Source organism: Plectrocnemia conspersa, unplaced genomic scaffold (genome assembly GCF_051122295.1).
Source record: "Plectrocnemia conspersa isolate PC_06_02 unplaced genomic scaffold, ASM5112229v1 ptg000010l, whole genome shotgun sequence".
Classification (NCBI taxonomy): domain Eukaryota; kingdom Metazoa; phylum Arthropoda; class Insecta; order Trichoptera; family Polycentropodidae; genus Plectrocnemia; species Plectrocnemia conspersa.
In genome coordinates this window covers 1,948,414-1,966,569 of record NW_028277174.1, presented here as the reverse complement: position 1 = coordinate 1,966,569, position 18,156 = coordinate 1,948,414, and the positions used below count along the sequence as shown (strand labels likewise).

The 18,156-nt window shown below is 29.1% G+C and overlaps 1 protein-coding gene across 1 annotated transcript; it reads right to left on the bottom strand.

Annotated features, from left to right (window-relative positions):
• Positions 1–666: 666 nt before the first annotated feature.
• Positions 667–2,609, bottom strand: LOC148230300 (uncharacterized). Its single transcript, XM_088195588.1, has 2 exons — positions 2,452–2,609; positions 667–1,601 (listed from the first exon to the last, which is right to left on the bottom strand). The coding sequence occupies exons 1-2, from the start codon at positions 2,491–2,493 to the stop codon at positions 756–758; spliced, it is 888 nt and encodes a 295-aa protein (XP_088051714.1). The 5' UTR covers positions 2,494–2,609; the 3' UTR covers positions 667–755.
• Between the last annotated feature and the right edge of the window lie 15,547 nt (positions 2,610–18,156).

Sequence of the window (18,156 nt, the reverse complement as noted above, 5' to 3'; positions counted from 1 at the left end):
AATATATGCATATCGTACGTATGGGGATGGGAAGCCATACTTTCGAATGTACGTAATAATTATTAAATAATAATGTTTTCATTGACTAATAATTTTAACCGTCATTACGCTCTGGCACATGAAATACTAATTTTACCGCCTAGATCTTGTGAATTTTAATTCTTTGTAAATTTCTCACAATTTACTTATATTTCATATACCTAATTCCTAAAATATTCATTACTTGATATTCTCCAAGTATTTTTGCGCTCTTATGATGTGCGCTCTTTTTTAAAGCGCTCATATGACTCTCTGCGCATTTGACGCACGCTATTTTGTTACAGCGCTACTTTGGTCAACGCTCTTATGACGCAGCGCTTATAATGCAGCGCTTATATGACGGCGCTCATTTGACGCACGTTTTTTTGACCGGCTGCCATTTTTACAGCTATTGCTTCGTAGATATAATAAATAAAAGCACTGATACATAAATCTATTGTCACATACGGTCTGTACCAAGATTGCTTAAAAACTTTATGACTGAGACGTTAGGTCTCTGTAATACTTACCTATAGCTAGTATGATAAAAGTGGGTTTGTATTATATCATATATATAATCAATATATTTATAGTTTATAATAAAAATGCTTAAAATTAAATAAATATATTATCAAAATAAATATGAAATAAATATAAACTAATATATTTATACTTCACGAATACCAATAATTATTGCTACATATTAGTTGCAACTATTGTATTCAGTATTGTAAGACTTATATTCTGACATGCGCATTTGCAAATGCTTTATGTTTATCTTCGCCATCACAATTTTCATCGTTACTGTCTTCTTTATGAGATTTGTTTGTTCCATGATTTGAAGAATTACAATTTTCAGAACCATCATTGTGTTCAGTATGCTGTGCAACAATCAAATGATGGGAAATATGTTCTGATAGATGTACTTCAGCTTTATGGTGTTCATCTTCTTCATGTTGATATTCATCATTATCGTGCGATTTATTAAAATGCTTCTTTACAATGTGGTGTAATACTTCTAAATATTTTTTTTTCCACAATTCGATTTCCTTATCATGTGCATTATTGAAATGACAGGAATCGGGGTGGCATATTCCTGGTGTACCTGGTAGACCCGCTGATCCTGGATGTCCTGGTGCTCCTGGTGGACCAGAAAATCCTCGTGGACCGGCATGTCCTGGTAATCCTGGTGGACCAGGTGGACCAGGTGATCCTATTGGTCCTGGTGGACATATAGTTCCGGGAATTCCAGGTAAACCAATGAGTCCTGGCGGACCGTTAAGTCCTGGTGGACCAATAGGACCTAGTGGACCAGCATCTCCTGGTGGACCGCAAAGTCCTGGTGGACCAGCATCTCCTGGTGCACCGTCAAGTCCTGGTGGACCAGGAGTCCCTGTTAGACAAGCAGGTCCTGGTCCACCGGCGAGTCCTGGTGGACCGGCATCTCCTGGTACGCCACAATCTCCTAGTGGACCGACAGGTCCTTTTGGACCTACAGGTCCTGCACATCCAGGAGGTCCGGCAGGACCGGGAGGTCCAACGTCGGGTGTTGGTAAACATGTAGTCTCTGTTTTAGCTAATACCTAAAATAATAAATACATGATATAATATATTGCTGCTGCATCATTAAAAAAAAATTATTTATTTCATATTATTGATTTAAGACATATAAAGAGACATTAAGCTTCAAAGGCCAATTTTTTTATAGAAGAGATTAAAGTAATTTTCCAAAAAATACTTTTTTTAGCAAAAATAGAAATTGAATATGTTCATCGACAAAGATTGTGATAATGAGTCAAATATGCTTGACTTTGTTACGCGGAGCAGTTTTTATCCGTATTTTAACCAAGTGTATTTTTTTCTAGTAACGTTTGAATACATTTTATTGTATTATAGACGAAATGTGTATTAAAAAAAGTTACTGTTGGGCGATTTTCACCTATGAGCTCTAAAGTGCCATTAAGAGTCACGATTACATCTCTAATACAGATGGTTGCGACCAGAAAGTAAGCGCTCGAGAACTTTTTTCTTACACAAGCCATAAAGTTACTTATTAAAATAGCCACAATGCAGATTTTTGAGATAGATAAGAGAAGCTGAAAAAATTAATGTCAGATTATGTATTTTAGGAGTGCGCTACTTTACCATTGTGGAAATACGTGCAGTTTGATTTGACGTGTTAGTATGTGTATACATATTTAATAAATACACTTTATATTAAGTTTATCACATTGAAAAAAACTAGCAAATCAGGGTTATCAGATTTGAAATTTATAAATATATAAAAGTAGTTACCAATTTACACAAAAGACTTTAACAATATAAAAAGATTCACAATTGGTAAATTCACATATTATTTTATTTTAATTCAAAAATGTAATTAAAGTTATTATTCAATTAAAAATAAATACATAGGTATTTGTATACACTCACAATCAATAACCATAAAGCAAAACACACTCTCAGAAGCCACATGATTAATCTGCTTATTGTTCTGAACTAACTAGCAACAATAAGTATCAAAGAATGGATACTTATTGCTGCACATTTTAACTTTTTATAGTGAAAGTGCATTGGATATGTTATAAAAAATCTTATTTTCTACCTATTTATCAACAATCTGTGCAAAGAGTATTTTCTATTTATAGCAATTTATTCAAAATAATTTTAATGCATCGTTGTGTATTCAGTAATCATTTTGATAATTCATTGCTTCTTTACTTTGTGTTAGCAATTGAATTGCAAATGTAGCGCAATTCAGCTATACTGTGTTAATATTTGTCAATTAAATACTCTGAGTTATTGCAAGCAATAGATTTGTTTACTCAAGTGCAAAATATATAAATGGAAAATAAACATTTAAAGAAAGCAAAATTCTTTTTACATGCGCTAAAATATTAATATTTTGTATAATTTTATATATAACCTTTTTTAATACAAAGTAATTAATATAAAAAATTGTGTTAAACTGCTCTCCCAGAAAATTACGCTTCCTCCACACTCTCTGGAAGTAGGCCATGGTTGGGCAAGGACGGAAAATATAATGTGTTAATTCAGGGCTACTTCGGTCGAGCTCGGGTCTGCCCGCTCTAATGTCTCGGCGACCTCGACCATATTCGGTAGACCTTTGATTCGGTAACTTCCAGAGAGTGTAGAGGAAGCATTACATTTGCGGAACATTGCTATCTGCTGTTTTGATGCTGGATAAATCAACTACAAGGTTTTAAATAGGGATTGTAAATTATTGGTTTTCTTTTCCGTCGATTACAATATTTTAAATTCTTTCTCCATTAATCCATGAGATGTTGGTTTTCTGTAACTACTCTGTAAAACTATTTTTCTCTGATTGTGGCGGCAATAATAAATTTTCAATTGCTGCAACGGATTCTAATGATTTAATGAAGTCGCGAGGGTCCTTAGAATTGGACGAGCCATTAAATAATCTGCGAATAATTTCTTTCTTCATTTTTAATATTTCTGCTTTTGAAGAATACTACAAAAGTATTTTTTTTATTTGGTTAAAGATTCAGACTTTTGCAAATATTTAATTAATAACATCAATGTTTGGTTTTTTAGGTTATATAATTTATCTTTATTTGCCCATTAAAATTTTAACTTAGCTCAAAATTATTATTCCAAAAATATTTAGGCCCCTTTAGCTGTTAATAATAATCGTGACACAATTGTCAATAACAGCTGTTGCTACTTTACAAAGACAATATAAAAAATCATTTTGGATTAATGAAAAAGAAAAATAGCCCTTAATCGTTTTACGTTCTGCTGATTCCTATGCGTTTTTACTATTATTGGAGCGGGTTCTTTCGCCGGCCGGATAGAATATTAGAAAATCGTAAAAAATTGTTGATGAATAAAATATAGTCTTCCGCGAAAGTATGCATTTTTCAAACATCTGGCAGGAACACCTTAAGAAATTTTTCTTATCTGAGTGTCTTTTATTACTTAAGCAAAAATAAGGTGAGTTCGAGTGTTAAAAATTTGTAAAAAAAAATTTGTCATTCTCTGATCTCTATTAAAACAACTGTAATTGTGACGTAAACTTTAATATGCTGTACTGCATTATATTGTAGATATCAGGCGCGTACAGTAAGATATTTTCCTTTTTAATCGTTTGCGTGGGTGAGAGATAAGGGCGTGCGTTTCGCACGCCCTTATTTCTCACTCTCGTCACTTAACACGCGAGCGAGCGAAAGGGAAAGTATCTCACCGTACGCTCCTGGTAGATACATAATAACAAAACATTAATTATATTTTATAAATATGTGCAATTACTCAATTGTAATATTGTTAAAAATATAACTAATTTTTTTTAAAAATCTACTGATATTTTTGCATACAAAATTGAGATATTAATGTATTTGTAACTGTAATGGCACTGTATAAATAAACTAAATCTAATATTTATTTGTATAAAAACTATATAAAATCGAAACTTTTGGAGTAACTGAAACTATTTTTTAAATCGTAAATTTAATTTATAATTAAAACAAAAAATTAAAACAATTATTAGCTCTTGTAAATGATAATCTAAAATGAATAATGTTTATCTTTATATAAATCTCTATTTATTATAAGATTGTATAATATAAAGAGCTGTTTAATATTAGTAAATATAGAAAATGCATAAGATCCTTCATTAAAAATATTTTTTATCTGATGAAGTACAATCTGTGTAAAGAACATTAGTATAATATATTTAATGATATAAAAAATGTACTAAAATTAATTTTATTGGGATTCAATATGTATTTAGGTGCAGAATAATTGATAAATTGCTTCTACAATGTTATTATTTGGAATTCAATAAAAATATATTGAACAGTTGACTTGAAAAATTATGCAAAAAAATATTTTTAAATTAAGCATATTATAAGAATAATATTGTATTTTTAAGTTATTAAATATTTTTTAAATTGTTGTTGGTTCAGTGATATATCATAATACTGTTTATTGATAAATTAAGTTTTTTCAGATATTGATATAGTATATTACTAAAATAATTCAATTATTATCAAATGAAACGAATAGATGTGGTAATTGTATGCTCTTATTAGATCTATTTGTTATATATTTTTATTTTACAAGTTACTATTCACATCTAAACTATATTAGTTATATTATACTAATTGAAATTTAATAATAACTTGTATTATACGACATAAGTGTTATGTAAAAATGTGTTTAAATATGAGCTAGTCGTTTGCAATATAAATTATTTTTTAAGGTTTGAGAACCCTAGGGGGTGTGATTTCGTAGTCAGTGAAACTCAAGGTAAAATCTAGTTAACGTTTTAGAGTTTTTAGATAAAAAATTTTTTTGGCGAGATGTTTTCTCCGAGAGATGGTGGAGAAGCCAGCGGAGGGATGAAGTCAGTGGACGATCCTCAGAGTTCTGATTGGTGTGGCAGCGACAGTATATTCTCCGAGCGGTGGCAGCGCGATGTGTGAGTCCATGATTATATGTTGTCCGCGGCCGGCGTGCATCTGCTGGTGTCTCAAGTGTCTACCTGAGTCTTTGGATTGTATGATATTTACAGATTACTGGATTTTTTATATGGAGTATATAATTGTGTTTTAAAACCATTTAAATTTTGCTATATTAATACTAAATGTTACGTTTTAGTAATTTTGACCAAAAATAAATAAATACTATTTAGTTCACAAATGGCTACCATTTTTTAAATTAAAATGTAAAAATTATGTATAAATAAGTCTTTATTGGGTACAATTAGTTATACATAAGCACGATTTTTATAGTAGGAAATCTCAAAATGTATGTCGTTTTTATAAATTTAAGTTTTAAGTCTGTCGTGCTTTGCTCTATAAATCCTAAATATGTCTTGTGGTAAACCATGTTCACCCAAAAATATTACTTTAAAAATATACCATAATTAAAACAAATATGAAAAATAAAATTTGTGTAAAAAAATAGGCTTTCGAGTTTAGCTCTCTATATTTTTTTGTTATATTTTCTTTTGCACTGGCGGGAATTTAACGAATGCAAATGTTAATCAAATTATTGATTGATACTTAGAAATAACCAAACATTGTTTTTATCACGATTACACGTGTTTATAATTATTATTACCCTCAAAGGTTTCTAAAAATCTAGGCAACCTCGCATTAAAATAAATTGTCTAAATTCGTTATAATTTTTTCAATATTTTTTTTTGCTACTATCCAGAAAATTTTGAATTTCTCAAGTGGAATTCCTGAAAGATACGAAGTTTTGAAAAAACATTTAGTTTAAAATAAATCGTCGATTAGAAGAACAAAAATCTGCTAATGAATATTTTTATTTAAACGTTTTTAACAAAATTAACAATTCAATAAGATCAATTTACGCGTCAATTTCAAGCAATTTCTACAATTTGTAACTATTTTTAAGTTTAATGAATATTAAAGCGAGCAGATAAAAAGAATATGGTTTTAAAAGCTGAATTACTGTTGGAGAAATATAAGAATGAAATAAGTGACAAAACATTTACTAGTTTTGGTACTTCACTGTCGTGAGGTACCACAGCTAGTAAATGTACGAATACCGGATCCAAAATAAATATTGTTTTTTTTCGTTCTAAAATTTTGAATTTAGTATTTTTTGTTTTAAATATTAATTTTACTATTTAATTCTTGAAAATTTAATTTGAAGCATTGTGTAATTGTACGCTATGTTGTAGAGTAAAAATTGGGTCAAAATGTACATTTCAATGCATTTTTTAATTGTTATTTAGTGGTCAATTTTGTTTTAAGTCATTATAACACAATGGTTGCTAAAAACATAACTTTAGACTTAAGATTAAAACATTATTACCGAAAAAAAGAAGCAGTCAATACCGGTATACTATTATTACCAGAATTGACATTTTTATTATTATTTTAATTAATTGCCGGATAAAATAATCCGAGTACCGCTCGCATGATTCTCCATGTTTATTGAATATAAAAACAAAGCATTTAAATACTCCGGCAACTATTGTTCCTATATAGTAATTATTTTAATTACAAATTACTTCATTAATTAAAAAATATATTTTTGATAATTCAAGTATCAGTAAGTATCTTATATAATAAAATAATAATATTATTACAGCGCTATTATTGTTGTTTAAGGTTAGGATGAAGTATGGAACAGATACAGACTCAAATCTTAAATGATAACAGAAGTTGATGTGTTCTACAACACGACAATGCGCGTTCCCTAGTGGTGAAATTGACTGTCGATTAAATCAAGAAAATTGCCTGAAAGTTTTTATTTTAAACACTTTATTGTTTAGACCTTGCTTCTAATGACTACCATTTATTTTGATCTATGCAACTTTTCTAAGACGGTAAAAAAATCAAAATTCCCTAATTATTTTATGTTATTACAATTAAGAAAATAGCAAGAGGTGAAAAAAAGTATATATTTAAAAATATTTCACATTTTAATTAAATAAAATAAAAATTATTATTCAAATGTGTTTTTTTTTGATTCAATAAGAAAATTATATTCTTTTTTTGGTGGTATAATATCAATACTTAGCTATAATAATAGTAATAGTTGCAATTTTGTTTTAAAATTGTAAAAAATATAGTTCTTATAACTAAGTTGTAATAATGTTAATTAGGGCTAATAAAAGAGTTTAACAGCCCCATAAGCGCGCAGTCGGAATCGGCGCTATTCTTTACCGACCGCCTAATAAATTTTGAACCATTTTGATGTGTTACAAACATATTATGCGTCAGTATATTCTACGTTATAAAATCATATGATGCAATTGTACATAAAAAAAAATTCAATTTGCGTCCCTTTTAACTTAACAATTAACTTCATCGAAGAACCTTTTAATCGTATGAGATTTTATTTTGGAAATCTGTGCGGTCTTTAATTGTCATTATTTTGTGGACAATTTAAAGTACGTATATTGTTTTTCTCTAAAAATGCTGACTAAAAATGGACTTTAAAAATACTTACATATGTAATTAAATAAACCATGGGCTGACAATTTAAATAATAGAGTTTAGTCAATACCTTAAATAAATAATGTTTATGATGTTTGTTAAATTATGTTTCTTTCACATTTTCTTTGAGCATGTTTATTTGCCTGTTCGCATACATTTGATTAGCTAAGTTAACATTAGCTTATTTACTGACGTAGCTGATCGGTGACAAATTTACTTAATAATATCTGGTGATAAAATGGATCACCCAAAATATCATTGGACATATAATTAAGCAGCACAATGAATTATACATAGGTTTTCATGAATAAAAATGAATCTCTTGAACGCACAAATACTATATTTACTTTTTGGCGGCGTCTTTGCCATAATAATTGTAAATTGCACTCAAGGACTATTGCTCTCACGGACGATTGCTCTCGTGTTTTTTTTTTTTGTTGCATGTTATGCTCAGCGAAACACCGTTGGTCGCAATATATCAGATAAATACACATTTTATTTAAATTTTCTTCCACTTTTAATCAAATAAATATATATAACAAATATGTTCGATTGTAATTGTTTTTTAATAACATATTAGCTGTGAATAATAGACTTTTTATAAAAATACATAGTATAATATTCCTAACCTTATTTTATGTACTACATAATAAAATTAGATAAACAGTTTTATTATTTATTCGAATATGTTTCACCTTTCTATTTAGAAAATATTTTTTATCTTATAATTTTTAATCATTATTACATAATTTGCAAACATTAATTGAGTGCTGCACGTGCACATATTTACTACATTTTTTGCATCGATATTTTGGCAATCGTAATACATACTCTATTTTTAGTATTTTAATTACATAATTTATCAATAGCTGTACTGTTCGATGTAGAGGCATTAAATATGTCCAATTTTAATTTAAGGATTAACGAAATCGACTCGACTTGAAATAAATGAGTACAGTTATAGGGCAGGTGTATGGCCGGCCAGACCTTTTTTTTCATTTATTTTAGACTACTACACTTTTTCGTGAATGGTGAAAACATGCGCAATGTAAATTTTAAGCGCAAAGTGTAACATAAATAAAATCATCTGAAAATAAATTTGATTGCAAAGGGTTAAAACAATAATTTTTCCGAATTCATTTTATACATATTGTATAATTATTAAAAACGGAGTTACCTTTGATTTTTTAAATACCTAATTGTAATCCTTTACAAAAAAATTTCACCGCTGTCCAGGTGCATACCAATGCATGACATTGGTGAATGAAAGGGACGATACACAATTGTTTAAAATTATCTTTACAATATTATAACTTAAAGTAGTAATTGGTGAATCTGTATGATTTTTTTAAATATTTTTTTTATTAGTCTGATACTTAGTTTTAATGTGTTATTACAAAAGGCCTAAATTTTTCGCAATTACGAGAAAAGTATTTTTTGTAAATTTCGTGCTTTGTCCATTCCAAAAAGGTTAGTATTCATACAAATAGAACAGTTAAAAAAAATATTAATCTATCTAAATTTCTAATATTTTTTCTGGTTCCTTGGTATGGTTTATTTACCTGGTTATCGATAGCATATTATTTTACTCTTATCTTACATATTTGCTAAACTTTAAAAACTATTCGGCGGTACGCACATTAAAAAACTGTTATAGATTAAATTGTTCTCTATTAAGAAGATTAATCCTTATAGATAGTTGTAAGTCATTCGTGGTATTTTATATGAACAATGAAAGGGTTTTAATGGGTAAATTTAACAATCAAATAAAGGTATTATTAAATTTAGTATATAAAATAGTTCCATTGCGACTAATAGCTATATATTAAATGTATATGTATACTAAACACAATAATTGATTAAAATAATAAATAAACCCAACGTGTTGGCTCATTTCTGACCATAGATATGGAAATTTTTGATATACAAACATATATCATATGTGTGGGTTTAATAATATGTATATGAATTTTCTTACAGATTAAACGATTAAAACATTAATCGTTTAATTAACAAAAATATATTATATAATATTCTTACTCAGCTGACATTCGCGATAAAGTGTAGTTATCTAAAATAAATGAAAAAAAATGTCTGACGAACCATATACCTGCCCTATAACTGTACGCATTTATTGCAAGTCGAGTCGATAATTATTTGTCAGTTTAATGAAACATTACAGAACAAATCTAATGATAAAATCAAAATCATCGTTTCATTTTAGTGAAAATATATGTATATCGTACGTATGGGGATGGGGAGCCATACTTTTAACTAATTTTTAATCCTAAATTTCTCACAATAAACATGTATTTTGTATACCTAATTCCTTAAATATTCATTACTTGATTATCTCCAAGTATTTTTGCACTCTCATGGCGTGCTCTCTTTTGTCAAACGCTCATATGACTGTCTACGCATTTGACGAACGCTATTTTGTTACAGCGCTACTTTGGTAAACGCTCTTATGACGCAGAGTTTATAATGCAGCGCTCTTTTGTCGCAAGCCCATTTGTCCGCGCTTATTTGTGACGTTACCATACATATGTATATGTTGTAAGTAAAATATGGTATGTTTATTTTTCATTACATTTTTTGAATATTTAATTAAAAATGTATTTATAAAATCTTCTTCGTAATCTCCACTTTATAAGTTTTTCCTCTCGTTTCCGTTAGGAAATCTTTTTATACCTGAAATAAATTACACAAATTCCGTTCGACTTGCTATTTTTCCTCGTCAAAGACGGTAAAAAGTTGTCGATTCCGGCACCGAATTCGGTGATTAGGCAAAGGGCCGGAAAGAGACAATGCTATTTTTCTCCGTTCGTTTTAATTCAATTATCGCGAAATCGCAGTCCAAAGGGAATATTTAATTTGATTAACATTAGAGCCAAAGCAGATAGGCCAGAGACAGAGAGAGTGTTTTGCTGGATTAATCATTCGACAGAAATAAATATTTTCATAGTTCATAATGTGAAAGCGTTGTAGTGCTAATCCGGCCTGTCTGCACGTTTGTCTTCCTGTCTTCACTTATCGCTTGCCAAGGACACTAATCCTGGAAAATATTTCCTTTTACCGAGTATGTGATATTTACATATTGTTCACAAGAAGCAAGGTAAATATTCCCAAACAAGCTGTTAATATTAAAACCGAGTAATAAATCGTAATCATATAAAATACAAGCTGTATCAAAATTTTTTTCAATAGGGTACAATAGTTATGCCAAAATTTTTCGTTAAAAGCTTGTCTACAAATATTTAACTAGTCTCTTGTGAATGTTGTTACACTCGATTAATCAAGTTGATTGATCGAAATTATATAAAACGCACCTGTATGAATTAAAGAAAATCACTTAATAGCGCTTTATAGAAAATCTTTTTGTATTTCAGTTGATAATGAAAGATACATAAACATTTGCAAATATAGTAATAAAAATTAGTATCTTAAAAGCAATTTTTAATAAAATTTAGAAAATTAAATAATTATTTAGTAGATTTATCATTCGATACTATTAAATATTTTCATGGTTACTGTCAGACCTATAATGTAAAAGCATTATAGTGCTAATCCGGACTGTCTGCACGTTTGTCTTCCTGTCTTTCCTTATCGCTGGCCAAAAGCCCGAATCCTGGAAAATATTCCCTTTTACCGACTATGTGATATTTATATATTATATTTTATAAATACAAAATTAACTTTTTCTCTCTTATTTCAACTGCTAAGTCTTATGTTAAAATATGTATATATTATACAATATTAATTTCATAATTAAATACCATCGTAAAAAAATAGTTCAGTACAATAATATAATATTTATTAGTTTCTCATATAAAGAACTAAAATATTCGCAAATACATACTTTAAAAAATTTTCTAAAATGGAAAAGATCATTATTAAATATAGTATAATCGTAAGACTTTGATTATATGAATTCGGGAATATTATTTAAAATTAAAGACTTTCTTTTAAAAGGTAGATATGTACTTAAAAGCAAATTTTAGAGGAGAGCAAAAAACTTTTTTTTCTTTATTTTAAAAAAAATACTTTATTTTATAATTTTTACATTTAGAAATACGATATATAAAAAAAATAACAAAAAAAAAAATTAAAATAAAAATAATTATTATTATAAAAGTTTATTTCAAAATAGACATGGGTATAAAAGCATACATTGTTTTCAATTTTGTTAAGTTATACAATAACATAAAAAAAAAAATAATAAATTATACGTGAAAAAATAAAAAAAAAGGAAAAGAAATAAAAGAGTAGAGAAAAACAAAAATATATACAAATATACAATATACAAAATATAACATATATAAAGGTAAATAAAAATAATCCTGTAGACCTGAAACTGATGACATTGCAATGAGCTTAACTGCATCAAAGCAAGACGTGCTTAGTCATTTTATGTTTGTATTTAAATTTAAGTTTTGTTTTGTAGTAATCACCGATTCTAGAGATTAGTGGGTTAGCATGGTCTCGAGAGATACTTTTATAGTACTTTTCGGTTTGATGATAACAGTATTCTTTATTGGTAAAAATTAAATATCTGGTGTGGAGTTTTTCAATGTTAGTATAAAACGGTGTATTATAAATTATTTTTATGGCTTTATTTTGGGTTACTTGAAGTTTATTAAAATTACTAGTATTACACGCGTTACTCCACACTGGGCAAGCGTAAGCTAAAACAGGTTTGATTAATTGTCAATAGACTAGGATTTTATTTTTTATTGTAAGCGCATTTTTTTTAGAGCCGCAATGGCGCCAAGCCCTTTTGACTGAAGTTCAGTTATATGTTTATTGAATTTTAGTCTGGAGTCCAGGTGTATACCTAGGTATTTAACGCTCGCTCTCCATTCAATGTTATGCCCTTGTTCACTTTTAATGGGCGCAGGCACGGGTTGTCTACGTTTGGTGAATATTATAGCTTCTGTTTTGTCTTGATTAATTTTAATTCTCCATTTCATAAAAATAAAAATATTAAAAAAAAAAAAAATAAAAACCGATATGGACATCGCACGTTTTCAGTCAAACGACTGGACATGTCTCGTTTTTACGATAAATATTTTTTTTTTTTTATTTATAAAATATAAATTATTTTTATACATAATATCATTTAGGTCAGTGTTTCCCACGGTGAGGCACCACGCCTTAGAGGTGGGGCAACACGCTTCAGAGATGGGACACAACGCTTCAGAGATGGGACACGTCCGAAATTATCAAATATTCTATATATAAATATAATTTGCTCGTTCACGACTAAATATACCACGTGCGTACAGCAATTTCATCAACTGTAATTTTTGAATACTGGCAATACTTTGCATACTGGCAATACTGAAGTTTGACAGCTACATCATTCGGCTACACGTGTGATCAAGGCCTCCATTGCAAAACACATAAGTTTAACGTCTCTAGGGTAACATTATTGTTTTATTTTTACATATTTCAATTCTTGACCATTTATAAATCAGTAGTATCTTATTATTATATCTCTTATAGCCCATTGTAAAATGAGTGATTAACCAAAATCAAAAATAAAAAAACGTCAGTATTCGTAGGATTTCTTAAAATTTCTTAAAAATGCCTACCTTTTTGTTTTCTGTGTGAGAAATCCTTTACCAATGAAACAATGAAACGAAGTCGTCTTGAAGCACATTTGAAGGCGAAGCATAGTACTCATATTAATTCAGATATTATTTTCTTTCAAAATCTTAAAGAAAAATTTGGAAAACGAACAAAATTAACAAATCTATTTTGTGCACAAACTGCAAGTATTGATCGTGGTCTTGAGGCTAGTTACCAAATTTCATTGCTCATCGCTAAATGTGGAAAAAACCATACTATAGGAGAGGATCTAATCAAGCCATCAATATCAGCATTTCCTAAAACAGTTCTACAACAAGATGACAAGCTCGTGAAGGCTATGCCCCTCAGCAACACTACTGTTTGCAGAAGAATAGACGAATTAAGTGAAAACGTTGAAATCCAACTTGTTGAAAAGCTGAAAACAAGAAAATTTTCACTACAAATGGATGAATCAACTTTGAGAGACAGTGAAGCCGTGTTGCTAGCTTACGTAAGATATATTGATAAAAGAGAATTTGCAGAAGAAATGTTATTCTGCAAATCATTAGAAAGCACCACTACCTCCAAAGATATATTTAATAAGCTAAAAGAATATTTAGATGTTAAAAATATTATATACCAATGAAAATATACCAATGCTGCAGATGGTGCCCCCAACATGATGAGAAAGAAAAATGGCTGCTTAAAATTAATGAAAGACGAGAATCCAGATATGACTGTGGTGCATTGTGTTATTCACAGGGAAAACTTGGTGGCTAAATACATTTCACCTGTTCTAAATGAGGTACTAAATTCCGTTATAAAGTGTATCAATATGATTAAAACTAGTGCTAAATCTGAGCGTCTCTTCAAGTTATTTTGTGAAGTACAAAATGCGGAGCACGTAAGACTGTTACTTCACACTGAAGTAAGATGGCTCTCAAAAGGAAATTCCATAAAAAGATTTATGGAATTATTCGATACCCTTTGTGATTTTTTAAGCAACCGATCTGATATGAAGTATTTGATGACGGTCGACGGTAAAGCATTTGTAAGCTATTTAACTGATATATTTTAAAAATTAAATATTTTAAATAGCCAACTTCAAGGATCGGAGAAAACACTCGTCGATGCAAAAGCAAAGATATTTGCATTTACCACTTTTATCGAATTATCTTAAAAAAATATTTTTAACAACAATTTTGAAGAATTTTACTGGCTCCTAAAATGTGAAGTGATTGATAATGCTAAACGTGTTATTTTAAAGAACGATTTGCTGATTTAAAAGAGATACATTTTTCAGCTTGGTTGACACAACCAATGCTGGTAGATATTTCAAATGAAAATTTGTATGAAGAAGAACTTTCGGAAATGCAAAATGATGATTCGATTACAATTTTATTCAATATAAAAGGAATAATGTCATGGATGTGCGAAGAAACTAACACAAAATATCCTAATATTACTTTGCATGCAAGAAATTTATTATTACCCTTTCCATCATCTTATTTAGTGGAATGTGGTTTTAGCGCCATAAGCGATTTACTCATTAAAAAATGAAATCGATTGAATATTACAAATAGAGGGGACTTAAGACTGAAATTAACCAAGTTAGATCCAGACATAAAATTTCTTTGTAGCAAGCGTAAGTGAATTTAATAATTTAATCATGGATAAGGCATTACCATTTTATTTTATTTTACTTACATTTTTAATTTGTATTTTGTAATTATTTCAATTATTATATACGTTTTGAAAATTTACCTATTGTTTTATTAAAAAATATGCCGGTGGGTTATATGACTTTTGAGAAGAATACGGTGGGGCATGGCATAAAGAAGGCTGGGATTCACTGATTTAGGTGGTTTTAAGTTAACCTGTCTATCGTTTATACGTGGATTTACTTATAACAAATTCTAACAAAAATTCACTAAGCAAGTATTTTTTTAATAAAAACACGAAACGTGCTGGACATCGCCTGTTTTTATCGAAAAGTGCTTGGACATGTCTCGTTTTTAGAAAAACAGCTCGTTTTGTTGGACAACGATATTTTTTCAAAGTCTGAGGAAAAGACAGCTAATGTAAAGCAATAATAACTATCGATTGGATCAATAAACCCATTTTCAAAAAAAAGTGAACCAATCTAGTTTAGAAAAGCTAGTTGGAAAATTGCTTTTAAAATGCTTACTTTATTTGGAAATGTTTATATATCATTTCTTGAATAAATACAATACAAACATATTTTCCATGAAACGCTATTAAAATGAATGTTTTCAATTTATACAGGTGCATTTTCTCCAATTTCGATAAATCGACTTGATTACGCAAATGTAACATCGTTCATAAGAGGCAAGTTAAATATTTGTAGACAAGGTTTAACGAAAAATTTCGGCATAACTATTTTACCCTATTAACCTTTTAAACGCCGTAAACTATTAGTATGGCCGTGCACTACATGCCGAAAATTTTCTAGCAAAAACAAAAACTTTTTTATTCGAAAATGTATCGATGGTATATTATGACGACATATAAAATACATATACAATGTATCATTTTAACCGTAATTTAACCAGAAAAAAGCAATATTTTTTCCTCCTATGTCACATTACAAAATATAAAAATAAAATAATAAAAAAATACATATGTATGAAAAAATGTTAGTTGTCACATTGCAATTAAAAAAAAATAGTAAAATTTTGTACATTAATATTTTCATATTTTAAAATAAATATATATAAAAAAATAGTTATACGCAAATTTACTGCATACGAATAAAAAAACATAATGTCAATGTTGTCACATTAGTTTTAGAAAAAAATAAAATACATTAAATATTGTAAAATATAAAATTAAAAATATAGCTTTAAAAAAATTAAACTATATTATTATGAAAAAAATAACGTAGTAAAAAATAACGGCAAATTCTCGTTAGGATTCTCATTAATTAATTATGGATTTAAATCAGACAATCCTTTGATTTAATTTTTTTTCTTAAGAGATGTCACTGCATATTAAAGTTATTTATGTCACACAAATCACTAAATATTAGCTAGTAAAATGAGTATAAGGTGAAGCGTGTTAGCCTGCTCGTTTTTATGGCCGACCTTGTGCGCCCAGATAGAGCGCGTTAACACGTTTAAGGCGTAGAAAGGGTTAAAAACATATTTATACAGCTTGTGTTTTATATGATAACGATTTATTACCCAGTTTTAATATTAATATAGCTTATCTAGAAAAGTATAGTTTAAAACGTGTTATATTCTATAAAACAAACAATTCTTAAAACGTGTCAACATTAATAGCCTCATTGAAACAAGCAATAAAAAAAATTTAAACGCTATCTGCATAAAATTTAATATTGAAAAAAGTTATTAGAGTAAAAATAAATTTTTGTCAAAAACAATAATTATTATTAAAGCTTTACGTTTGATGCAAAGATTATCTATTTTCTTGTAGCAAATGAGAGACATTTAATTTTTTTTTCTGAATATAATACTTATTTATGATGAAGGTTAACACGAAAGATTCTTTAAGATTGGCGTTAACCAATTATTCTTTTAATGATATTATTTTGGTGGATCAATTAAAACCGTCTAATAAAAAAATCTTTGCTTATGTATATTTAATAATATGCTGTACCATTGTAAATGTTTTTCTAAACATATTAAAATAGTTTATAAATTGTCGATTTATTACAGCAAAATAAGTCGATCGTAGTGTCTAAAAAATATATAACCAATCCAATCTAAACAAGTTTTCCATCCCTTCCTCACATAATACTCGTGATCTATAATATATCTATATTCGTAACTATCTATTCACGAAAAAATCTTTCTCCAGTGAATCCGATTTAAACGAACATGTACAGATGTAACCTCACACACAATCAAACTTTTATTCACCAGACACACAGCACAGATACAACACCGCCCCTTGGAAAAGCAAATAAACACGTTTGATTTTTATATAATACATTTTCGGGGCTTGCGCACGAGCGAAAGCAAAAAAAGTTACAGAGATTCGTGCGTGCGTGCGAAATTGTTTCTTTTTCCCCTTACGTGCCGCGAAATTTCCCAATAGTTACCCATCTCCCCACCCCTTTCTGCCCCATCAGCAGTGAGTTGTTCTCATGTTTTTGTTTCTTCCGAGAAAAACAAAGCGGCAACGATGTAGCTACATTAACCGGCAGCAAACGGCAGTTTTGGCCGAGTAAATCTTCTCGGGACTCTGTGCAATAAATCGTTTGGGGGCCTCGACCCCTAATTGGCAAAAATGCGACCGGATTTTGGCACAAATCATCCAGAGGCACGCATAAAGTTATCAACGGGAAAATATGCCTTCTCGGGGAGAGTGAATCATATCGTAATCTTCCCCGTTCTTGGCGTTTACACTTTTCTGAGCGATCTTCCTTGCTCTATTTATCCTTATATATTTACTTCAAAAGTCAAAATTTATATTGACGCGACGTTTTCGTTGACATTGAGAAAGCGTTTGACATTATTTGTTTTAAGCTTTTTTCTTTTTAAATTAGGTTAAATAATATAATTTTTTGTCGAATTATGAAATTAGATTCTAAAAAAATAAATCCATTAATTTGTTTACAGCGTCG